The sequence below is a fragment of the Apteryx rowi genome, unplaced genomic scaffold (assembly GCF_003343035.1).
Source record: "Apteryx rowi isolate R43461 unplaced genomic scaffold, aptRow1 scaffold_62, whole genome shotgun sequence".
Lineage (NCBI taxonomy): Eukaryota > Metazoa > Chordata > Aves > Apterygiformes > Apterygidae > Apteryx > Apteryx rowi.
Genome location: NW_020450894.1, coordinates 489,761 through 514,928, shown reverse-complemented (window position 1 = coordinate 514,928; position 25,168 = coordinate 489,761). Strand labels below are relative to the sequence as shown.

Sequence of the window (25,168 nt, the reverse complement as noted above, 5' to 3'; positions counted from 1 at the left end):
GAAATATGAAGTTCTTTAAATGAGCAGAACTGTGAACAAAAAGACCAGTAAAGAATCTCTAGGCAGGCTTTTACTCTCTGTAGCATGTGTTCTGCAGCAGGGTACAGGTGATACCTACTAAAGGATTCAGGTACCTAAAAGACTGATATTTCCACATGTGAAGTTAAGGGTTCCACTTTAGGATCCAGGTGACAAAAACATCAGCTTGATAATAGGGCAGCCCACCACGCAGTTAGGAGGAGGAGGATGATTTATGTTCCTTAGAAGAATGATTTAAAAAAAATTTTGATTTAGAGCCCCTGAAAAGTAAGCCTCACTCAGTTTTCCTTTCCAAAACTCAACTGCTGTCGATGGCAATACTTATGCTTCTATAATAGCTTAATGGCTGAAGCATTTGCCCTGGGAGTCAGTATGTTCTTTGCATCCACAGTTCCTGGAGAAGTGCTAACTACCAGTGTCTAGATGAGCTGAGCTGGGCCCCTGGGTAGCAAAGAACATAAAGTCCCAGGGCCAGGAGAAGAGGGAATGACCACTGTGGGCTTGAAACTGGGGCCCTCACTTGGAAGAAAAGGAGTCCAGTGTTTTGGTCTCTCCTGCCAGAACTGTCTCTGGTGTTAGCTACTGAGTAAAATAGCAGTAATGTAATTACTTTGTTACAGTGATGGAGAATGCCTTGTAATTTTATTTCTCTTAACTGCAAGCAAAGAGGGTATTTGACTAACATGTTCATTTTTACTTTTCAGTTTTTGTTGTCCTGGGATCCTGCATAGCAATCCGACTAGGAACAAATCCTGACTGGTTGTTTTTCTGTTGTTTTGTGGGACTGTTCATGTTCTATTCTGCTCACTGGCAGACATATGTATCAGGCATGTTAAAGTTTGGAAAGTAAGTAGGTATCTTTAGAACTACATGTGACTTAATCTTGGAGACTACTAGCTGCTTGATTTCCCTTTCTTCTTGTTTTTTCCTGCTTTCTTCTCCTCCTCCCCTTCTTCCCCTTCCTCCTCCTCTCTCCTCCTTCCCCCTAACTCCAGCAGACTTGTGTCCTACCTGGTAAGGACTTTAAAACTCTGCATTATACTGAGTACAGGACTTGTTCTTTTAGCAACTGATTTTAGCTACATAAGCTTCATTTCCATGTATTTTGGCTTTTTTGTCTGCAGAATTATTCACAGAACCTATACAAGCACCATGCAGGCTCAGACTGAAGCTCTGTCTTGCCCACAGGGACTGTAAACAAGTGCTCTGTGTAGGAGTAAGAACAGAGCAAGCATCTACTATACCTCCCTACGTAGTCTCCCAGCCACCAGTTTCAGCTCAGGGGAATCTGAACCACATGCCTTTTTAGAGAAATTCCCCTGATAATGGATTTCTCTTCCATGACCATGCTCAATCTTCCTTTGAACAAACTCTTCATATCTATCACATCCTTTGGCAAGGAATTGCACAAGCTGTGCCTAGTGCATGTTGAATTACCCCAGGTTTATTTGGGGGCTTTGTTTTTAATCTAGCTCATGTTGCCTTTGATGTCCTTTAGGTTTTGTGTTAGATGACAGTTGTATTGATTCCTGTGATGCCATTCATGACTTGGTAGAAATGTAGTCTGTTCTCCCCAAATTGTAGTGGAAGGAGTCATTGACATTTGTATGGAAGATAACTGTTTCAATTTAACCCTTAATAGGATGGGGAATGCTGAACCCTCCCACAGCTGTGGTGGTGCCTAGCCATGGTCTTTTACTGTGTTTAAACAATGAGCTGCACTTTAGTAATGATTTCTGAAAATAGAAAGAATAGGGTCTTGCTTATGACTCCAGTTTACAACTGTAAATTTCTCAGCCAGATGACTGGGGAAGGTCAGTGACTTTCTTGGCAAAAAAAAAAAAAAAGGAAATGTGATATATGAAAGCTATTCCTCAGATAATTCTAGTCAAGTTTAAATCACCTGTTTACTATCTAGCTCTGACCTGTAACAAGCCCTTTAGCAAATCTGAGTATCACTGGGCATACAGGCTAGCAATCAGCTATCCATGCATACTGTCTCAAAAGAAAGCTGTCTCTGTTGTGATGCTAAGAGCTCTTTTTACTTGCTGATAATGCATTTCACCACACAAACTGTAACTGTTCTACCTGCTTACCCATCCTCTATTTTTTTTTTTTAATTATTATTAAGGACATCTTGTCTGGTAGACAAGAATAGATGTTTTAGAGTGATGGATCAAAGAGAATAATTTCTGTGCCTAAGACAGTAGACTACATGAAAGGAAATGGACTGTGCTGTGAGCTTTGGGATTTTGAACAAATGATTGCTTTTCTGTGCCTTTTGTTCATGCATAAAATATGAAAATGATTTCCCCATATCAGGAAGGCACTGAAGCTCCCATACCACATAAAAACTTCTTCATAAAAACTTAATGGATTTTTTGTGAATACAGTGATACTGCACAGCACAAACGGTTTAAAAGGTGTCGAAGTTTAAGCATGTGTTCCATGTTTGCTTTTTGAAGTTAAATAGACACAACTTTTCTAAGACCTTATTTCTGTTTAGTGAAAACAGTTTTTTGGGGTTTTTTTGAGACTTGCAGTTTTAAGCTTTTTTTTTTTTTTGTTAACTTTAGAAATATCTTCTAAGTTATTCCTTTTTATTTCTCTTAATCTAGACTCTCATCTCTGTGCTTAAGTCAATAGTTTACTGCTCTAACTATAATATATAACATGGATGGAAGCTTTCACTGATGCTGTTCCTCAGCTAGCAGCTCTGACTTCTAGAAGTAAAGTGATGGATGAGGGTCCTAGCGCTGATCACAGCAAGGACTGGAGCAGTTGGGTACTGTGCCACTGTCAGGTTATGCAGAATACTGCAAAATACCGAGAAAAATCTTTGAACCCTGTTGACTTGTGCTGGATTAGTAAAGGGTACAGAAGATGGACTGTGGTGCCACCAACTGTCTGAGCCTCTGTGGAAAGTTGTAATACTAAATTTTGGTACATGTTTGCACGACATGTTTATTGTGCAACTACAGCAGCAGCTGAGCTACTGTAAAATTTTATCCCTGGTAGAGAGGGAAAGCCCAGTCCCAGCAGCATAGTCCCATTTTCTGCCTGCATGGACTCTGTCATTTGACTTTGAGTCAACTCATTAAACAGACAGAAAATAAAAATGTAAGCTAGGCTAGCAAGTTGAATTGGCTCACCTTACCATCCTATGAGTATCACCACTACTAGGGCAAGTGAGTGAAGAGAAAAGCAGAGGAAGGAGAGAGGACTACCCATTCCAATGGCTTTGAGCAATAAAGAGCAACATGGCATATTGTCTAGTTGCTGCTTAAATATTGGCTTTTCTAAGACTAAGTTTGAAGCATGTGATAAAACTTAGCATATTTTACCACTATTTTTCAGATGAAAGAAAAGTTTAATGTGGACAGTAACATCAGATGTTAATATGGCTTAAAAATCCCTTCTGTCCCAACCTGCTGTTCATGGATCATATTGTTATATGATATACTATTAATGGAAAGATTTGATTGCACTTACTATGAACTTAGCTTAACTTTCTAACTTTGTTTTGATAATTACACAGCAACAAGTTTGTAAATTTGTTTAAAATTATCAAATAGTTAACAATTAAAGCTTTTTCTCCTATATTAAATTTATATGTAGCTGTCTGTATATAAAGAGCATGGGTGTAATCTTAAATGTTAACTAAGGATGTGTGCTTCCCTATAGACTATCTTCCTCAGTCAAGGAAAATCATATTCTATATGCATTTCATAGCATGAGGACGTAACTTAAAGTAACTGTTACTTTTTGATCCCCCTCACACTTATACTATACTTTTACTTGAACTAGATCTCCTTCCCCTCCCTCTTTTTTTTCCCTTCCTAGAGTTGATGTAACTGAGGTTCAGCTAGCCATAACAATGCTCCTTTTAATATCTGCCTGTGGTGGAACAGCAGTATGGGACTATAAGGTAAGTGCATTGAGAATTCAGCTCCTGTTAAGTATTCAGATTTCTTATGGTATTTGAAGATATCCTGTGCAAGTATTATCAACACTTATTAGTCATCTAATCTTCTGTTATAGCTTATTGTGCAAATATGGACTGTAGGTCATATTTACATTGTAGTTACCTTTGATAAAATGCTGTGACTTCCTATGCATGAATTCAGAGCTATGTAGAGGAAAAAAGACCCCATCTGCCATATATAAACTTATGATCTGCAACTAATACTCTGATCATGCTTAAGCCTTAACAAAGAGTTTGTGGGTTTTTTCCCTTTGTATATTTTATTGTAAGACATACATTTCTGCTCAGTTAAATGACTTCTTACAGGATGCTTTATTTTAAAACTTAAGGATTAAATGCTTTAATCTAAAAGAAACCATGGGATGAAGTTAGGGCTTCATTTTGGGAGGGAGGGGGTTAAATAAACCATATTTATATGTCAACTGAGATGTACTAGACTTTTAACATTTATGACAGAGCTGATTCTAGCCTTCTGGCTTCTAAACATATTTCTAACTATGTAAATAACTATATTTACAAAGTATTTTCTGTCCAGAAGCATTTCCCTATCTCTAGCTTTGATTCTGATTTTTAAAGACACACAAGTGGAAGGGTTCAAAAGTATATTAGACTAACTTCATGATCCTTTCTAGTCTATTTACTCAGAAATGTATAGTTCTGTTTGGTTACAGGACACGAACCAGCTGAGACCATTCTATGGTATTGATAACCAATGCAAATTAATTTAAATATAAACCACCAATAATTCAGATTAATTCATTAGTTTATTTGACAATTATGACATGTTTATCTAAACTTTGTTTTTCTTCCCCCATCTCGAAAACCACTTCTGCTCTGTTTTCCAACAGCTTATTTTCATTTTGGAAAACAAAGTTAGCTGCATTAGACTTTAAACCCTAATGAATTATGATTGGGGTTTTGTTTTTGTGTTTGTCAGCATTAAAATCTATGGTAGTTATGCTGTATCTCAAAACTATCTATATTCAAAAACTTATAGTCAATGGTTTCAATTGCTACTTTTCTTTTTTTCTTTAATCCTCTGCTGCCTTTGGAAGTTTCCTTGAAACTGCAATTGATTCTGAAAGGTAACTGTTTAATTAAAGTTTCTGTCTGGATACTATTCTAAATGTGAAGATACAGCATACAAACGATATGTACCAAAACACAAAGCAGGCAGATGGTGTTTGCGTTTCCTGTGATTCTGATTGTGTAACCCAGTGAAGTATGAGGAACTATCCTTCTCTCCCTCCTATGCCTTGGTTATGCAGGAGTCTGTGTCAAGCTTTTGATTATGTAGTAAAAAAAAAAAAATTTTTTTGAAAAATATTGTAAGGACAAATACATTAAAATCTAGCTGAGTTTCAAGACCAGAACTTAAATACTCAAAAGTGGAGTTTAAACATTCCAGAAGAAATCCATTGTCTCCTTAGTAAAGAAACAAATTCCTGTACTGTCCTCCTGAGCTTGTTCTCAGGAAAGCAATAGGTCAGATAAAACAATTGTTTAGTACGGATCAGTAGCTTTTTTTATTCACTTCTTAAAAATGCTGTTATTCTTAACTTGTAACATCTTTCTCTTGCTTTTCCTGCTGAGGTCCCTTTGATAGGCTTAGAACTGAAGTTCTTGCCAGTTTTTGGAATACTGTGTGGAACAGCACTTTCTTTTTTCAATTACTTCCATGTCATTTTTGGTGGTGGAGTTGGAAAGAATGGATCTACAATAGCAGTAAGTTGCTTTAAAAATCTGAATGGGGTTTGAATAATTTATGTTACTAGCAAAAAAGGTGGGATTTGTGATTACTGTAAAGGTTTGAGCATTTAAGCATGCTAGCATACAAATTTCACACTTCAGTGCTATTTATTCATTATATTTTGAGTTTTGAGTGGCCAAAGCAGAGATTTCATGTCTTCTCTACACCTATTATTGGATATCTTCTGTAACAGGAACAAGCAAGGAATTTTTTTATAAAATTGATTAGATGTCACTGTGAAGGATATGAATGGCATCAGCATAGTGCTTAAGAACTTTCCCTGAGTTTTGAGCAATTCTAATTGTTTTTATTGAGTGGGAGTTGCGGTAAGTGTAAATTCTAGACAATATGGTGTGATTCAAGCTTAAGAATAATCTTTTGTCCCTTTGTATTTCAGGGAACAAGTGTTCTTTCACCAGGTCTAAATATTGGACTACTTATTACACTGGCCATTATGATCTATAAAAAATCGACAACGCAGCTGTTTGAAAAACATCCTTGCCTGTATGTCTTGACATTTGGATTTGTGAATGCTAAAATCTCACAGAAGTTAGTGGTGAGGAATCTTGTTTCAGTTCTAAACTTCTTAGCCAAGAACTATGCTATGTTTAAGATTTGCTTGCTTAGGTTAGTGGGTGCTGCTCTGCTGTTGGGTTACCAATTTCATAATGACCAAAACACTGAACTAGACTACTTGGGCTTCCATAGAGAGATTATATTTGACACTGATGCAAACATATTTTATTGTTGAATGTACTTGTTAGAACTTTCAAAGATTTGCTTAGCTCACTACTAGGAATAACAAATAATAATTTATATACAATATTATGTCTTTACTGTCAAAACTGTGGCCCCTCAAGCTAGGGCCTTACTAACAGTGCTGTGACTTCCAGCTTAATTATCTGAAACATTATTTTATCATTAAAATGAGATAAAATTTTCTCTTATCTCCTTTGGATTTAAAAACTTTGTCATCACTTTACAAAAATCTGCCCTACTACATATTTGCTAACAGTAATCCAGTCAGTTGATGCTTCCCCACCACCACCGCAACAGCCTGAAGTTTTTCATGCATTTGAAAACAGGTATTGTGCAGACTTCCTAGCTAAACAGGAGTTCACTTAGTGACCTCTACTACTAACTTAGTTCATGAGGGAGGGCTCTGTTAAGAAGATTGAGCCTTAAGATTGAACTTGAGGCTCTTCATCTACACTGTAAAATACCTTGGCTCGCTCATAGGTCCTCTTAGTCAGCTGTCATCACTGTGTGTATATTAATTCACTCACGGACTTTTTTGAGCAAATCATAGTTTGCCCTAATTGTTCATGTTGTAGCTTTCAGGATCGTCTGCTTTAGAGGCTGATGTATACAGGCGGGGGGACAGGACTATGCCAAGTTTAGCTCCCACAGTTTGCTGATGCTACTTCAGGAGGCCTTGTCCTTTAGACATGCTGGAGTGAGGGAACTGCAATCAAAAATTCTTAGGATGGTACTGTGTGTGAGGCCCAGAGGAGTGGTGGGTTAAGCACTGTACAGTTTGGATGTGTCAGAGCTACTCCAGGAAGGCTGACCCCGTGTAACAATTGTGCCCCACTTGGACTATGAGCCAGGAATCCCTCCCTGCAGCAGATGCCTTTAGCAGTGGAGATGCATCCTTAGTTGGCTTAGAGTGGAAGCCTTTTACCAGCCGCCTTCTGGGTATAAACATTTGGGGGTTGTCCTATCTTTAGGGCACAGGCTTTCCTGTGAATTTTGCTATTTGGCATATAATTAAGCTGTATATTATGCCAAGAGACAACTTTGTTCTTGGGAACCAAGTGCACGGATACACTTGGGAAGTAGGGTTAAGGTTATGCAATGCAAGGAAGCAAGGAATGATAGGGTGATTTCTTATGGCAGACATGCCTGCTAGACCATTTTTCTTCTGTTGTTATTGAGCTTCCTGGTATGGACTTCTCCTCATATGTCCTTTATTAAATCTCCAATTTCTTATAAAAGCTTTTCTTCTGCTCCCTCTCAATTAATGGTGAACTTAAGTTGTCTCAAAGAATCCTAGATATGGAAGGCTCAAGGTGAAAATAAAATAGATTCTCTCCCACTTCCCAGTAATCTTTCTTCTTTTCTTGGTCATTCTGTAAAGTGTTTCTGTGCACACAGGTCAGTATCTCTACTAAACAGTGAAAACAAGTGCTGTCACCTGAGCAAAAGCTTAGTTTCTAAGTTCATTTTTTTGCTAAATACAACCATCTTCTTCAAATTCAATTTAAAAACACTAAGTGAATAGTGTTCACTTCTAGTAATACACTGGCATAGTCTTAACCTTCAAATATAGCATGGAAAAAATAAGGGTGGGGAAACCCTTCCAAGTAGCTTAAAGACAATGGGATAGATGTGACTTTACATATTACACAAGAACATTCAAGAACATACACACAATTAAACATTCTATAATAAAGTCTAAAAATACCAACAGCAGCACAGCTGAAACTGATCCACTAATGAATGGATGTGAACTGGGAAGGGAGAAGAGATGTTTTGGCAGACTTGTTGAGGTGCTCTTCATTTGAAGCTTCTGGAATGCAATAGCAGCAGTAAATATAGCAGCTTTTAAACATGAAGTCCTTGTGAGAAGCTGAGATTCCTTTAAGAGACTTCCACTGTTTGGTAACTCAAATAGCTGGTATCAGCTGATTAAAGTATTGTATTTTGAATGACACAGAAAGAGAAGTTATTTAGCCCTTCAGCAAGAATCTGGCAGGGAACAGTAGGCGCTGAAGCATTTGTCAAACCCTTCGCCTGCCTGCTGACTGCTCCCCTAGGGCCCTGGGCAACAGGCTATTGAGGGGAAGGACAACGTTTCCCCCTTCCCCCCCCCCCCCCTTTTTTTTTTAATAAGGTGGTGGTTTTCTGGTAGTTACACTGATAATTAATAAAGTAGTGGTTTGGTTTTGTTTTTTAATAGGTGGCTCACATGACAAAAAGTGAAATCTCTCTTCAAGACACTGCATTTATTGGGCCAGGGCTTCTGTTTTTGGACCAGTACTTCAACAGTTTTGTTGATGAATATATTGTTCTATGGATAGCATTGGTAAGTATTTTGTTTTACATTTGTCTTTTCATGTGTAACATATATTTAAAGGAATGGATTGAGAATTGTCCCTATTATTCTGTTCTGCTGTTTAGACTTCCTCCACTTTCAGCTGTCACTGGCAATGGAGTGCCAGGATACTGTGTAAACTTATGTTTTTGGGATGGACTGGCTTTCTTTCCTTGGAACAGAGATGTGAAAGTAACATTACAGATCTTTCTTGTAATTATGCTTTAATTCAGGTGGTTTGTTCAAAGTTATTCTGCTAAATGTAGATTAAGCTTTGCTTATTGGATCTCAGTCTTGCATAAGTGTTTAGTACTGGTTTGTGAGGGATTTGGGTTTTTTTTTTCTTTATTTGTTTTTCCCAGGCAAACTAGATCAGTCTATATAAAACTCTTAAAATGCCTATAAAACTTGCCACCTTGGATAGATTCTGAGTAAAGTAAAGCTGAATTTATAGTAGGGACAATCTTGAAAGATATTTCTGTTTTTAACTTGTTCTGTTTTGTTCTTTTTAAGGTCATATCCTTGTTTGACATGCTGAGATATGCCATTGGTGTGTGCCTACAGATTGCTGCTCATCTTCATATACATGTCTTCAGAATTTCATCTCATCAAGCTCCTGAACAGGTTCAAAACCATAATGACTGATTAAATAGATCAAGGAGAAGAGGTGAAGCAGTTAGGGGAATGTTGAATGAAGCAGCCTCTCTTTTTGGGAAGACAGATTAAGCTTTTCAAGAAAATAATCTATGAGAGAGCTCACTGTCCTAGATTATTACTAAATACAAAGTCCTGCAGATCTTATCATGATTAGTACTTCTGAACCAGGATGTATTTCCCCTGTGTTCTAGACACTGCAGCTGTTACTTAATATCAAGAATACCATGTTCAAACTTGCCATCTCCTGTTAGATAACTTTAATTCTGTACTTTTGTTCTGGTGCCTGTAGACTGCAACCCAAAGTGCTGCCACTCAGAATTCTAGGAGGAGTTTCACTTTTCCATAGACTAAGTAACTAATGTCTTCCTAGCATTAACTTCTAAAGTCTTCTTAGAACTGCTGTGAAGTGATAGTCAGAGGTATTGATGAATCCAGTACTGCATTATTAAGACTGGTAGAATGAGGCATCCGTGAGGTAAAACTAGAAGTTAATGCCTGTCCTGATAATTCAGTACCTTTTTCTTTAGAAATATTAGGATGGAGGAAACAGATCAGGAAAACTCCTCTATTTCCAAATACTGTTATGAATGCCTTTAGTATTCATTCTCTAGTATCTAAGAATATATCCTACTGTTACTAAATACAATTGTAGCTTGCATTTTTTTAAGGCCAGTTTCTGGTTTTGCAGTCATAATAATTTGTTTGCCTCATTGTACAGCATCATTTGCTACACTGTAGTTAGTGGGTACTTTGAGGACATTAGCTTTACCTAGCTAATGTTAGTTACACCTAACTTGTTACACCTAACTTGTGTCTGTGAATGACTAAGTTGTTTGATAAACTTACATGACTGTGACTGTTTGACTGTGACAATACAACCCACCCATATTTAATTCTCTCTGAAGTCTGTTTGCTATCACTGTTAGTTTAGCCTTGTAATTTAACTACAGCTGTACTTTATCCAAACAAAACTGCAAGGATCTAAGACCTAATGTATAGAAACTGTCTTAAAGAGTAAAAGTCAGGCCCAGTATCAGCCCCTCTCTTTCTTTAAGAACAGAGCCATCAGATAACATAATGAGCCTAGCTTAAGGGCTGTTTTTAAGGCTCTGTGCTACTTTCTGCTGTTGCCATTAGAGAAAAGCTGAATAAAAGTAGCTTATTAATAAAAGTAGCTTATCAGTACCAGCAAATTGTAAATTGCAAACAAACATGCCCTAAAAACTTAAGATCCTTTAAAAAAAGATATTTAATATGGTTTCTGTAAAAAGCTGTTGAATGTAAGTTTTCATTATCACTTCCAGTTACTGGTTTGTAGCTGAGATGTGAATTCATAAAATCCTTCTTGAACTGTACAATAAAGAATGCTATAATTTGTTTTTAAAGACATTACCATTACAGCTGTATAGCTGCTGCACATTAATTAAAAAAAAAAAAAACCTGCCTGAGATGTTCAAGGAACTTCCACTGTGGTCTGTTTTTTGCTAAATTTGGGGGCAGAGTGAGGGGAATACCATCCATAGTAACTATCCACTGACCACATTCCTGCATAAGAAGGCTATATTCATACACGAGAGCTAATCATACCAGTTACTGCCAAAGGAATAGCATTTCAAGTGAGTAATACAGACTACGAGTTTAGTCCCCTTTCCAAATGAGTCCAACTACTCCTGTTCAAAGCTGGGAAAGACAAAGCATCTACAAGTGGACTTAGCCTACACCCTGACAAACAGATGGGAAAATAGTAAAGAGTAGGAGAAGATGTAGGCAACCTTTTAAAGTGAGGCAATTTGGTTTCCCAGGATGCTGGAGAAATGGGTGTCCCAGAGTGGTAGGTATAAGTAGTTTAAAAGATATAGTTGAGGTATCTGAATGATAGGAAACTAATGCAGAGTCAGTCAGAAAACTAGAAATAGGAAATACTAAAATACCCTCATAGTAAAAATATCAAGCCAGAATTGTTAACTGTATTTCATAGCATTATCTAATATCCTTAAAAGGCAGAGACTGAGTACCACAATTACAAATTAGTGTGGTTACCTGATTACCCACCACATGCTCATACTTTCTCAGACAGTATTCTAGAAATAAACATTTTCAGTTTTTGCTCCTTCCCTGAGTCTTAACAGCTCCAGCCTGGTTACTCGCTCAACTTCTGTTGCAACCTAATAGCTGATTCTCTCTAAGTTAGCCATCATTAATCTGTCTTTCTAAACTGGGGAACTGTCAGCAGATAATTTGATTCTGAAATATAAATGCTAGTAAGTTGTAGGGGAGAGAATCTGTATGGACTGGTTTTGAAATACATTGTTAAGAAAACATCACATTTGGGCAGGGGGGAGAGGTGCGTAGGGGGCTCTGGTATTGTAGTGTATTGGAATCCAAGCATTAAATATTTCAGGTACTATCTAATATTTCAGCCTACCTAAAGGCTTTCTGTAGAAACAAACTGCGTGCACACTAAGCTGGTTGTTTAAATGTTATCAGCTTAAAATAAAGCATTTCCTCCTTAAAATCTAGGCCTCCCTAAATTGCTAGTCATCTGAAACCGCAAAAGTGAATATTCCATCTTAAGGGTTGTAATAGCTTGTACCAAATGTATGAGCTAGATTACTTCAGCAGGGGGCTGCAAGAACTATATACCCCCAAATGCATGTAGTAGTGTTTAATTATGCTTATTTAAGCAGATGTCATATAAAGCTGTGATATTCAACTCTTAATTGAATTAAAGAAATCTTGCCTTCTGGACAAATTACAGCAGTTCCTAGTCTCCTACTGATAATAAAATATTGCAAGGCATAGCACAGTAAAAGACTAAAAGTTTACCTTAATTTACTGTAATATACATTACATTATTTAACAGTCTTACACAAGATGTGTCATACTTTATGGGCTTTTATAACTGCTGATAGGTCAGGCTAAATGTTGAAACTATGAAAATCTTAAGATTCTGTAGCTTTGGAAAAATACTTCTATTTGCACAATGTATCTAAAAGCCTAAAATTACTGTGCAAAATCTGTGTAATGCATTTTTCATTAATTTTGCCTGTGGTTCACAATTTGGCATTATAAGAAGTGAAGCAATTCAAGCAGTCCAATGCTAATGAAAGTGAGTATCAATTAGTTAAAAATGAATTGGGCAGATAGTAAATGCTTTAGAGTTTGGGTCCTGTTCTNCCCCCCCAAAAAAAAAAAAGTGAACTTACCAATATGCCTTCTTACAACATTATCAAACATGAGATTAGAACAATCCATGAAACCATTTAATAGGAACTTTACAACATTGAAATCTTAACATACTTCTCTATGGCTAATGCCTATACTTGTATCATGTCACTTAGGTAAAAGTTGTTTCTCCATTGAGCCATCAGAATAACATGGACTGAAGAGACTTGCGAACAGTTGCCATCTCTTGCTGTTGCTGTTACAAGAAAAGGAGATAATACTGAACTAATGCCATACCAGATCTGATTCCCTGAGCTAATTAAATGAATATCAAATGACTTTTATAGAATGTTCTATTTTTGCATTTAACTGACTTTTTATAAATCCAATACTTACAGTGTCCATCATAATCTTCTTCTGCAACATAGCCATTTCTTTGCGAAGTTCACTTTGCGCACCAGCTAGAAGACTTTCATTGTTCTTCTCCAGCTCCTCCATGCTCTGAAGTTATGGATAAGCTTAATTAACACTTTGACAATTAAAAAAAAACTTTATTCAGACTACAATTCAATTTTTATAGCAGTATTAGTCACTCATAATTATAAATAAATTTTGTCAAGCACTTGAAAGAAACTGTACAGGACTCTATACTTCAATCTACATTCATGTTTAAATAATATAGATGCTGTGAAGGAAACAATCTCCTTCACTCAGCATCTGTGAGGCCTCAGCTAGTATCCTGCACATCAATAAAGATAAAGCTCTTCAAAAAAAGATTAGACAGACATCTGTCAGAAATGATAGAGGTACAGTTTAAACTAATGACAAACTTGGAGGCTACAAGTAAAGAATATAAAAAAAATGTTAAATCTCCTCCCTTTTGCATACTACTCCTCAAACGAGCTAAGGTAAAGCTCACAGGCTATCTTTCCTTTCATACATAAAGTTATACCTAACTTTATGCATGTGCGTAGTCATGTTTTTCTTGACTCGAATTTAAAGTTAACCTTATTTGAGGCTTGATTTCTACATTTTGATCTTCTCAGAGGAAAAAAAATCATAGCAATACTTGAACTTCTGTTCGATTTTGCATCTTTGATGAAAACGCAAAACAGTTATTACTTATTTTCACATTTCTGTAACATCCTCTGTAAATTTCAACTATCTAAAACTAAGAATTGCTCTATTTTGGATTACTTTTCAAAGCTGCCTGACTTGAAAAAAACCAGACCTCATACCTAACTGAAATTTCATTAAAAAAAAAAAAAAGAGCTAGTGGAGAAATGACTTGAACAGAAATCAAAGATTTTCAGAAACTAAGACTTGAACCTACTCTGCCTCTGCACTCACTACAAAACCAAATGTCTAAAGTACTATTATTTTTCTCTCAGTTTAGATATCTAATAACTCAATTAGAAATAGTGGGGGAAGGGAATTCTAGGAATCAAGTGTTTTCTTCTTAGTTTAAAATGACAGCAGAAAAAACTTATGTTTTTAGATAAAAGAAGTCAAATTATTGACTGGTCACTTTCTTTGCTGTCTAGTATGTTAACTGCTTTGTTAAAAAAACAGTCAAGTTTGATAATAATAGGAAAAAATAAAATATATTAATTTATATTCAACATACCAGAGATGTTGCTTGCCACAGAAAATTCAAAAAACAAGCAGTGCAGGCTTAGGCTTTTACTTTTTAAATCTACATTAATATATAATTAAGAGGAAACAAAGTTTTCAGATTTGAACAAGGAAAGCCATTATCAACAGCCTTACTTCACCCATATTTGAAGATCTTCATATACTAAAATGGCAGATTAGAAAGTAAAAAAAAAAAGTATATATTTTAAAGTTACCAACTACCTCATATTTAGTGGGCCAATAATACTTCACTGTGAATCATATGTTTAAAATATAACATGTTCCATGTGCACCATCCAAAAAAACAGTATTTGTAGGGAGTGCCAGCAAAAACATGAATTACACTTGAAGCAACAGGAAAGTTAAACAGGACCAATTATATAGCCATGCAGCTGGACAGTCATCCTATTTTCACCATAAATTGTTATTTCTTACTTCCTGTTGGTATCTTAGTGAATGTTTATCTTTAGTATTAGGTTATACAAAGGAAAACCCTTTCTGATCAGTGTTGCTTAGAAAAAAAAAGAAGGGAACTAAAACTGGGCAATTTTACAGGCTTTATAAGTGATATTTTTAAGCAGCACTTCCCTTGCAAGAAGCAGCAATAGCTAGAAAGATTAATGACAGATGACTTTGCTTTCGTATCTAATTCTCATTATGGGGGATGCTACTGCTAGCAGTCATATAAGAAGCAAAAAATTACACCTTACTTTTTTAATAGATTGATGTTGAAAGAAGTGAAATTTCACAGTTTTCTTACCAAAAATCTAAGAGGCAAGATAAAATCCTGTTGATTTGACTAATGCATAACCTTCAAACTGGCACAAAACTGAGTTCTATTCAGAAATTATGCGCTGAGGGCTAAGGTTAAATATTTGAAACAGGTAAGCCAATCAGATCCCTGTCAGAACACATTCAACCTTATCTTTTTTAAGTAGGGGCAAAGTATATGCAGGTCTAGAGAGAAGAAGCCATGTTCTGAACAAAACAGGGAATGATACTAACAACATAACATGAAGATTCATGCAAGGCTGTTATTTTCCTTAAATGGCCCTTACATCTCTGTATTTTCTAAAGGCTGAATTAATACGGCTTTAATAATTGATGTGATAAAGATCAGCTGCCTCTTAAGAAGAATGTACTATACCTTTAAGAACTGCTCATACAGCTGCTTAATGGTCTTCAGTCTCTGACTTTGCACTATTCTTGCCTGTTGAAAAACTTTTTGTTGCTGACGAAACATATTCTGAAGCAGAAGCAAAAAATCATTTTAGCTGACCAAAAGCAACTGGACAGCAAAACTGATGTCATTTGTCAGAATCAGAAATTCTGCCTTCACTGGAAGTCTGGGTCCTATAATCTAGCTCTCTGCTGAGACGTCTGCAGAGGTGAGAGGGAGGGGAATGGTAGATGAAGCAGGGTTACATGAACCCAGCTGAGATTTATCTGCTCTGTTCTTGTACTGGCTTTTGCTGCTTCTGTGCTAGCTCCAAAAGTGTTTTTGTATGCATGGGCTAAATATGCTTGCAGTTATCCTTTTTCTTATCAATGAAAGACTGAAGACTAGATAGAGACCTGAGTGACCTCTGAGGTCCCGTCCGATCTGAATTATCCCATGATCCTGTGGGGATTGCTATCCAACTCTGTTCTCCAGAGTTGCCCAGGGAAACGTGCTGCCCGTGGAAGAGCAAAACTTGCAAACATGCTGGGGGTACAAGTACAGCAATGTCGTGTGATTACATTCCACAGTACAGTTCCCATCCCCTTTTAATCATCAAATTCTCATACATTTGTCATACACAGACATTTTTAAACAATGCAGGCTAAAAGACAACTACTTGCCTTTACAATTCTTCTACATTTATCCTCTCTTCCCCTAACCCACAGTCTATGGATGCACAGAAGCAGCGCTTCTCTCTCCTGCGTAACGGTCTTGCCTTTCACCAAGCCATATGGTGGCCTAAGGCACCATTTATTCACCTTTATAAACTTACAATAAAGTACTACAGTCTCATTGTTCACCTCTTCTCTTTGCCGTGTATTACAAAACTTAAACATTTCTGGTTTGGAAGTCACCAAACCTGAATGAAATTTTTAAGATGCAAACAATCTTATATTTTGTTTGAACTACATAAAGTATTTTTACACTTCTGCACTCTCAGTGTCTGAACAGCACTATTTTCTGCTTGTGCATACACTGTAAAATACACACCATGCTGCAAACTCACCGCTAGTTTTTCTTCCTGTTCCTCTGCTTTCTGCACATCTACATCCCATTGCTGAAATAAAGTCAGGAACTGCTGGGAGTACTCATGATTGAGCTTCTGCCTATAAACAGACATTAGCCGTTAAGTATTACAAATGCTATGAAGAATTAGAAGGGAAGCTAAAAGTCTATATGCATGAAGTAGAATATCTATATTATATACATTTTTCCTATCATAATAAAGGAGCTGGTATAGATAAGGCAAATGATATTTTGATATCTGGCCCTAACTGAATGCTCATACACAAACACACACTTCTTTTCTGACTGAATATGAATTATATACATATAAGGAGACAGCACTCATATACAATGATCAGGTTAAAAAAACAAATGACATCAAACAACTACTTTTTCTAACAGAGAATGTCAGCTTGTCTCAGATTTACTACATTTTTCTAATCCAACTACCGATCATGGCTTTAGCACAAGGGGTTTGTAATGAAAAACTTGTGAATCATCAAGATAAATTAGCTCATTCATTAGTTCATTATGCTCTAGCTCATCTATGTAAACTTGCATCTTGTCAGTGTAAGTTTCAAATATTTATATATAAAATATATATAACAGCAAGACAGTTACAAACATTGCTGAGTTTCAGTTTTTATCTATCTATCTGTATCATTTTTCAATTTGTTCTACCTGTAGTATCAGATGTAGTAGTAATTAAACATGCCGTAAGAGGCAAGAGTGCCATTATTATAAGGGTGAAAATTTTTTACAATGTTTGAAAATAATTTTCTTTTTTTAACCAAAAAAATTCTCCTGAGCATTTTTCAGTTTTCAAGTAGAATAAAATAGAAAATTCCAACTGAAGTTAAAGAAATAAAAACATTTTTTAAAAGACAAAAATAATTTTAAAGGTCATTTTTCATAAAAATAAAATAGTAACCCAGCCATATAGGTTACCTTGCTCTCAAATTTCTTCATTCAAAAGAGTGCTATGCTAAACTGTTACTGACAATTTAACAAAGCAGATAACTGGAGTCAAAAGAAACAGAGCACTTGACTAGACATATAAGTAGGATATAACTTGTATCTAAGATCATGTAAAAACTATCTCATGCTGTGACACAAAAGGGAATTTGACTTCACATGTTTAAAAAGCATGTGCAAATGTTACCTTTGCTCCTGCTGTGTTTTCCAAACATGTTCAATTTTCTGGTTACTGGTTTTGAGTGAGGCTTTAGTGTACATTTCTAATCTTTTTCTTTTAGCTAGCAGAGCCTTGTTAATGTCAGCTGGATTGAGACAAAGAATATTTAGAATTTATGTATACCAAGACACATGCATTTTACTAAAGATGTTGGTGCCCTTTTCTTTGGAAAAGGTGCATTCTAATGGAAAAGAGTTAATGTGTTCTGGGCTCCTGAGTGCTCCTTTAAGAGTTTCTCTCCGCCTGCTCTTGGCACTGGTTCCAGTGTTGCTTCCCTAAGTCTCCAGAGACCCTACCCGACTCCTGGCATCGCAACAGCTCCTTGCCCAGCCCCACTGACCACACTAGCACCTGCTTTGGATCCCACTTCTCCCAGAGGCCAGACCCAGCAGGCCCCACCATGACTTGACTCTGCATTCGCTTCTTCGACTTCAGGCAGTACGGCCGGGGATACAGTGTCATGTTTGCTCTGAGCAGATGCACACAGCAAAGCACAACTGTCCAGTAGTTTGAATCTAGGATAGCTGCAGTTCTTCCATTATATACATTTAAATTAGTTCCTTATGCACTGAATCTTGTGCTCTCCTACTGATTATGAACCATGATGAACTTCATCTATACAGTAAGCACACATACGTGCTTAAAACATTAGCAGCATTATCCAATCTGCTCACACTATGCACCTTAAACGTGGTATTTGGTGATTTCCCAGTCTGCAAGTTCTCTTTTATTCAAAGCTAGAGATGTCTTGTGCAAACCTGAGTAAAGGCATCTGCTCTTTTCTCTAGTGTCCAAATAACATTTCAGTTACACCATCAAAATCCTCATTAATTTAGCTGCATGGCTGCACTACCAGCTCATAATTTCTAGGCCTTCACAGAATTTAGTTACGCTAATACTTTCAAAATGTCTTTTTTTCCTTAAATAAAGCATTAACCCAAGTGTTTTGGGGAAATATGCATTCAAATTAGATTTCAGAAATAAATTAAAGGAAGTATGTGATCACTATCACTGTCAACATATTAAATGAACAAATGACAAACTATTTCTCATACCTCCAAGAGTCTCTGAGTAGTTTTCTAAAAGTATTCAAGTTAATATCAGTTAATATGGCTGTCTCAATTTACATTTGGAGATTTAATAAACAAGTCATAGTTAGCTCAGGTTTAATACATAAGGCAATTGCTTTTCCTTTTTGCTGTAGACATCAGGAAACATCTGCTGAGTTTGTCTCTCTAATTTGTTGAGGCATCTGCTGCTGCTAATGCCAACTCTATTATTTCTGAGCAGACAGCATCCTCTCTCTGATTCATTCATTTTTCTTCTTTTTATTCTATCTTTGAGTCTTCAGTAAAAAGCAATCCTAGCTTCTTACTATTCAACATTGAAATCCTCCTCCTATCTAGACTGCTAGATCTACAACAGCATTCTAATATTTGCCTTAACAGCAAAGCCTCAATTCACAGATTAAGGAATTCCTTGCAAGGAAAGAGGAACTCCTCTTTCACCTTAAGATCTATAGGCAAACAGTGACTGCATATGGCATTTACTCACACATACAACAAAATTATCAACAAGCTATTAAGGAGGTAACACTGGTATTAAGATGTTATCCCTTCCTTCCACTGCATTTGCTGATTTGTTACATTTTCTGTGAATGACTAATTTAAAGTGATGTACATAAATATATGGTGATATACATAAATCTCTCTACCGTCATCACCAGGCGATCACCATCACTTAGCCTCATTCTTTGGCTCTGCTAGAAACTTGCATTATTCTTCCTGACTGCTGAAATTCCCTTTTGTACTGAATACCTATTCTCTAGAATTCTGAAGGTGTAAAGTACAGATTACTAGCTCATTCTGTATCATAACCATCTTCTACAACCTACAGCCATTCTTTGTCTAGATTTTGAAGTATTTGTTCTACTTAGACACTTCTTTTCATATTTACACGTATCTTTCTCACTCCAGTCCTGCAACCCCCAGTCTCTTCCACCTCATTGTAACAAAAATTGAGAGAACTTTCTAACTCACATTGTCCCATCTCTCTGAAATATAATCACTGCCTCTTAAACCTTGTCTTAAGAATCTTTGTTTTCTAATTACAAATAAGATTGATAATCAAAAGCACTCATGTATCTTTCCTTTTCTCCCTTTATAATTCATCTACACTGATACTTACATCTCCTTTTACATGCAGTTATTCCCTTCCTTCCTTTTCCCTCTGCTCTAATTTAGATATATTAATTATTACTTTTTTTCCTGGAAAGTGGCTGTAGCCAATAATATAATGATTGGTCATTTTATCTAAATCTTGAAAATTACTTTTGTGAAAAAGAATTATTTCAACTTTGCAACTTAAACATGAATTATGTTTTAATTTATTAGAACATACATATACTTACCTCCAAATCGTTCCAACATATTCTGTACTTCACCCCTACAAAATATTGTTTAAAAATTTATTTGCCTGTTTTCTGCACAAGCTACTTCAGAACAAGACCTGATGTATACGCTTAAAACTTTGTCTAATTTTTTTACATGCCTATTACCTGCAAGCAATGACAGTGCTGCTGCTGTTCTACAAGATAAAAAATGTCACTTTTACTCCTCTCCCCTTCCTGCAAGAGTTCTGTTTTTAGACTAATTTGAGTGATTTTTTTTTTTTTTTTAATGTACAGGAGTCTATTAACTTACTCTCCAAGAGAAAGATACTATTAAGCCTTTGGACAGTCCTGAATGAGGAAGGATGACAAATAAGAAAGCTTATTCCACACACAGAAAAGAAAACACAAAATATAATTGGAACATCAAATGAAAAGAAGTCTATCAAGCTTAGCATGACTGACACAGTAAGAAAAATCAAAGAATACCAGGGTTGTTTCTATAGTAGTTTTAAGATGTGTACACCACTGTGTAAGGCAGTGGTACAGTAACTGACAAATACAAAAAGAGACACAGTAGATAAAGAAAAATGTTTATCTTGTTTATGCATCTTATCTTTTCCACAGGATGTCACTTTCATTTTCATCAACTAGAAAAAGCTGCATCTTCAACTTAACAGTTCTTAATCTTGCTAAAAAAAAAAAAAAACCCTTGTATTTTTTCATTACTTTTACACTGTTTATTTTTCATGTAATAGTTGGATCATTTAAAGTACTGTTAATAACATCAAACAACTAAGATCGGAGGGAAAAATTTAGTGAAACAACAAACAATTTAGGATAAAACTTAAATCATCTTTTGAAAGAAACAGAATTTGTAGAACTCACACAAATACTTATTTCTTCACAGATGTTGAAAAGTATCTATAAAGAAGCTGTAGAATTGATTTTAAATGTTTTTCTTTCCCACATACAGCTAACATATTATGTCACCTGAATTTTTTCCTGAATTGAATTAAATGTTTTTTAAAAAAGGAAAACAAACATACTGAATAACTGAAATCAGTATCTATTTAAGACTTGCTTGCTCTTCTTGAAAAAAAAGATATTCTAAACCTTACCCCACATCATCTGAAACCACATGAGGAGTCACCAAAGGTCTTTTCTTTCCATGCTTGTCCACCACTGGTGTTTCACCTTAATATAAATTTTAAAACAATTTACAAAAGTCTCTTATATTTCACAGAGGGTCATTTGAATTATTAAAAGTATAGTTATTTTTCTGTAACCCCACTTCTTTGAACATGTCTCATGGGTCAGCTCTCATCCATTAGGCATGCTAAAACACATGCAGCTCCTAAAACTTTGAATCTGATGTTGACAGACGGCCATGAATTCTTCTGCAAGACTAGATTTCAGTTGACAATGCCCAGAGCTCCCCTAGACTGGTCTCAACCAGTTTTAGTTTCTCAATCCACTACTACACAAATACGCCAACTCACAACATACCAATACTCTGAAAGGTAAAAATAATCTAAAAAACTGAGAAAGCCCAATTTGTAAGAATTTCCTTTTACTGTAAAGTACTGAAATTGTGTGCTCTGACCTTTAAAAGAGCAAAACTAAAGGTATATATTTATGTTTTTTCTAAAAAATAAACAATTTCCTCAGAGGTCAGATTTCCATTACCAAAGGGGGAAAAAAAAAAAAAAAAGATTACATCCAATTCGAACCAGAAACATGTTACCCAAAATATGAAACATAATACAAATATAAATATACATTTTGTTTGAAACTGTATGTTAGTGTGCACAGCCACAGAAGCTATCCTGAGAACAGCAGACAATTATGTAGCGTGAGGCAGCTCAGCTATCCTTACAAGAAATTCATTTGGCAGGCAAAAAATAAAAATAAAACCCACACTGAACACATTTTTCCCAATTCCAAATTCTGCAACCCCTTTGTTCAAGAAGTTATAGGAATGTACACTTTGATCCATATAGTATCTAAAATAAATCAGATACAGTCATCTCTACTTAAGGCCAGAACGTGCTGATTAGACCCATCAGATGTTTCTCAAAATGCAGCCAAGCGAGCCTCAGAAGGAATACTCAGGATGCTGGTTTTGTTATTTGCCCATAGAATTTACTCTCTGTAAGGAAAAGATTTAGTTTGAGCATAACAAGAAGGGGAAAAATATAGATAAACAAAGCCCAGAGATGCCTGCTGAAAGACAAAACTCAAAAGAAGCAGAGTTGCATCAGACTTTATGAAAATACTATCCTTTGGTGAATGAGAACTGCATTTTTAAGCAAGGTTCACACTTCTCCCAAAACTAAAAAGGAATCTGCTGTTTGACTTCTATTTCCTCATGTCTCTGCTTCTTCCTCATTCTTTTCTTCCGTTCAGATTCTTCCTAAAGTATTCTTAACCTTTTTTCCTTTAAATTTTCACCACTAACTCTAGCATTGCCTCCTTCTCTCCCTGCCAGTATAAGACTCCAATTACCCTTCCTCATCCCTGTAGAGCTCATCTTGCATTGCAGTGACCACGCAGCACTCCATACAAGCTAGCAGAGCTTTTTTTCTTCTGTCCTTTTCTCACAATATTAAATGCAGCCAGGTGATAGAAAGATATGGCATTGAAAAAAGGTAACAAAAACACGTAACAATCTTATTTTAAGACACCACCTGTAGGTTTAAGAGCTTTCTTCTCTTACCAATCAAAACCATACTAGAAGACTGCTAGAAATATTATGAAACATGCTTGATCAGGCCCTTGCTAACACAGAAATAGCCTCATTTCTATTCATAGTCAGAAATATCATAAACTTCACATTTTCAAAAAATGAAAATCTAATTGATATAAACACCTTCTCTAATATCTTCCTCAGATCCACTCAGCTCTTTTCTTTCCTCTTGAAAGTCATAGGCAGGTATGGCTTGATCTTCCTGTGCTGGTTTACCAGCTTTTCCTTGATGCTTTCTTCCTGATGGTGCCATGAGATTTTCTTCCTACTAAAACAATATGCTGTATTTGTTACATAACTTCTCCTACAATACTTTAAAGATAAATATGCTTTGATGCTTACAGTGACTTGTACATCCCTGTAACAGTTTCCATCTGTAAGGGTACTGAAGCAGTGGAACTAGTTAAGTTGTGAGGTAATCCACAGGATTAACCATCAGTGGTGTTTTTGAGAACAGCTTAAAAATACCAGGACTATTGGGAACATCCTTGCTTTTCTGCAAAATCAGGTAAGTAAATTATATAACTTTTTAAGGTGCCTGCCAGCTCAGCTTCCATAACATTTATTAAATATTTTGTCCTATTCAGTACCACTTTCCCATAAAAATAGGCTTACATTCTATTTTATAGAACACAGAAATGATAAACCATAAAGAACAATCTGATTCTACATTCCATTCCATGTTAGGTAGACAGATACACACACACAAGCAATTTTAAAAAATCCTGGTCAAACTTTACATTCATTTTCTGAATTATCTTAACTTTTAGCTATTATGCCTCTGCACTGTGTTTTTAATGTAGTTTCCATATTTGTAATTTTTTTACTAATTAAACACTATCCTTAAAAAATACATTTATATACTTTAGAAATTCTCATTTTAGTATATACTGTGTATTTTTACAAATGTTTAGGAAATAAAATACCTGTTTAGGAAGAAAAGAATATTAGTTGTAATCATTAAATGTGTGAATGACAAAATAAAAACACTTCTTCTCAGTGCTTTATCAACAACAGAAATAATACATAAATATAACAGAAAACATCAAGATACAGAGCTCCTGTTAAAATATTTCTTCTCTTATGGAAGTACATAATCTGATAACTTGAAATACTTGGTATCTCTTGCTAAGTGTTACACGGCACATACTTTTAAAAATCCTTCCAAAAATAACAAGACTACTTGGAAGAGGGAAAGAGTAAGGAAAAAAAGAAAAAAAAAAACCAACAGCTTTAAGTACCCTGTCTTCCAAACTTGATTCTACTGAGCAAGGCATGGTATTCAGCAGTGGATAAACATCTTGTTCTAGACACAATTCAACACAGCTAGAAATATCAATGTATTTTCCAAAAGCCTGGGCAAAGATAGCTCTGAAAATTAAATTCTTATACAGAGAATGAGAACTTCAGTGAAAATCTTATGAATTTCCAGGACGTTGAAGTCCCCCCCAACATTAACAGCTGTATCTCACATGCTGGAATGTCCTATTCCCGTTTCGTGAATTAGCAGCCTATACCTATGAAAATATCAACCTTTGCCTTTTTAGCCACAGACTACAGGGATGTGTACAACACGATCACACTATGCTGCTAAGGAACGCTGCTTTTTTAAATATACCATTTTTTTCTTTGATGCTTCTCTGTATAGTTTGAAGCAAAGATTTTACAAACTTACGTAAAAGTTTCTTTGAAAAAGGACTGAAACTTCTCTTCAAATTATTGACTGAAGGATCAAAACCCCTTGCACTGAAAATATCCTCAAATAGGAGAAAATTTAGGACAGCTCTAAATTTCTCAAGACTCATACTTTGATTTTCAACTACTGCAGTTGTTGAGAGCATGACTAAAGGCAGAAAGGACTGGTAAGGCACCTGACTGTGTCCGGTTGCGCTGCCAAAAAAACTCTCGACCTTCTAAACTGCAAGCATGAGAAGAAAGGTATTTATTTGTAAATTTATCTCAGGGGCAGACACCCACGTTGCTGCGTGCTGGAGCTCAGTATACCAAGCAGGAGCTCCCCAGCCCCTCCAGACACCAAGGCTTTAGGCAGCCCCATCCTGCCTAACTACCTGCTTCGGCTGATTCAAATATCCTCCACCTGCCGTCGTTTATTTAATGACTTTTTTTTTTTCTTCAGAGAAACCCACCCGCCCCGTTTCTCCCTGTCTGGGAAGATAAGCCAATATTGAGGCGAATCTCACTTGTGGGGCTTTTTACCTGCCCCCCCCCCCATTTTTACCTCAGAGCGGCGCGGCAGGCGGCGGCCGGCACGCCGCCACA

At 36.1% G+C, this 25,168-nt stretch overlaps 2 protein-coding genes across 5 annotated transcripts in view; one reads left to right on the top strand and one right to left on the bottom strand.

Moving 5' to 3' along the window:
- CHPT1 (choline phosphotransferase 1) overlaps positions 1 to 20,798 on the top strand; it is a 25,820-nt gene extending 5,022 nt beyond the window's left edge. The window contains exons 4-10 of one of the 2 annotated variants that reach the window (XM_026083924.1): positions 744 to 885; positions 3,883 to 3,967; positions 5,618 to 5,749; positions 6,172 to 6,330; positions 8,737 to 8,862; positions 9,385 to 9,495; positions 20,437 to 20,798. In XM_026083924.1, coding sequence (XP_025939709.1) covers positions 744 to 885; positions 3,883 to 3,967; positions 5,618 to 5,749; positions 6,172 to 6,330; positions 8,737 to 8,862; positions 9,385 to 9,495; positions 20,437 to 20,508 — 827 coding nt within the window. In that variant the 3' untranslated portion in view covers positions 20,509 to 20,798. Of the gene's footprint in view, positions 1 to 743; positions 886 to 3,882; positions 3,968 to 5,617; positions 5,750 to 6,171; positions 6,331 to 8,736; positions 8,863 to 9,384; positions 9,496 to 12,869; positions 13,032 to 20,436 lie in introns of those variants that run through there. The other variant, XM_026083925.1, reaches the window with a different exon arrangement.
- On the bottom strand, positions 12,860 to 25,168 carry SYCP3 (synaptonemal complex protein 3). 3 transcript variants are annotated; one of them, XM_026083928.1, is made up of 9 exons: positions 25,128 to 25,168; positions 23,012 to 23,153; positions 21,261 to 21,336; positions 20,161 to 20,195; positions 17,718 to 17,835; positions 16,557 to 16,656; positions 15,476 to 15,574; positions 13,090 to 13,194; positions 12,860 to 12,949 (listed from the first exon to the last, which is right to left on the bottom strand). In XM_026083928.1, the coding sequence occupies exons 2-9, from the start codon at positions 23,139 to 23,141 to the stop codon at positions 12,896 to 12,898; spliced, it is 717 nt and encodes a 238-aa protein (XP_025939713.1). In that variant the 5' UTR covers positions 23,142 to 23,153; positions 25,128 to 25,168; the 3' UTR covers positions 12,860 to 12,895. The 3 variants fall into 3 exon arrangements, with proteins under 3 accessions (XP_025939713.1, XP_025939711.1, XP_025939712.1); XM_026083926.1 differs by lacking the exon at positions 25,128 to 25,168 and having other exon boundaries at positions 12,936 to 13,194; positions 23,012 to 23,708; XM_026083927.1 differs by lacking the exons at positions 15,476 to 15,574; positions 25,128 to 25,168 and having other exon boundaries at positions 12,936 to 13,194; positions 23,012 to 23,708.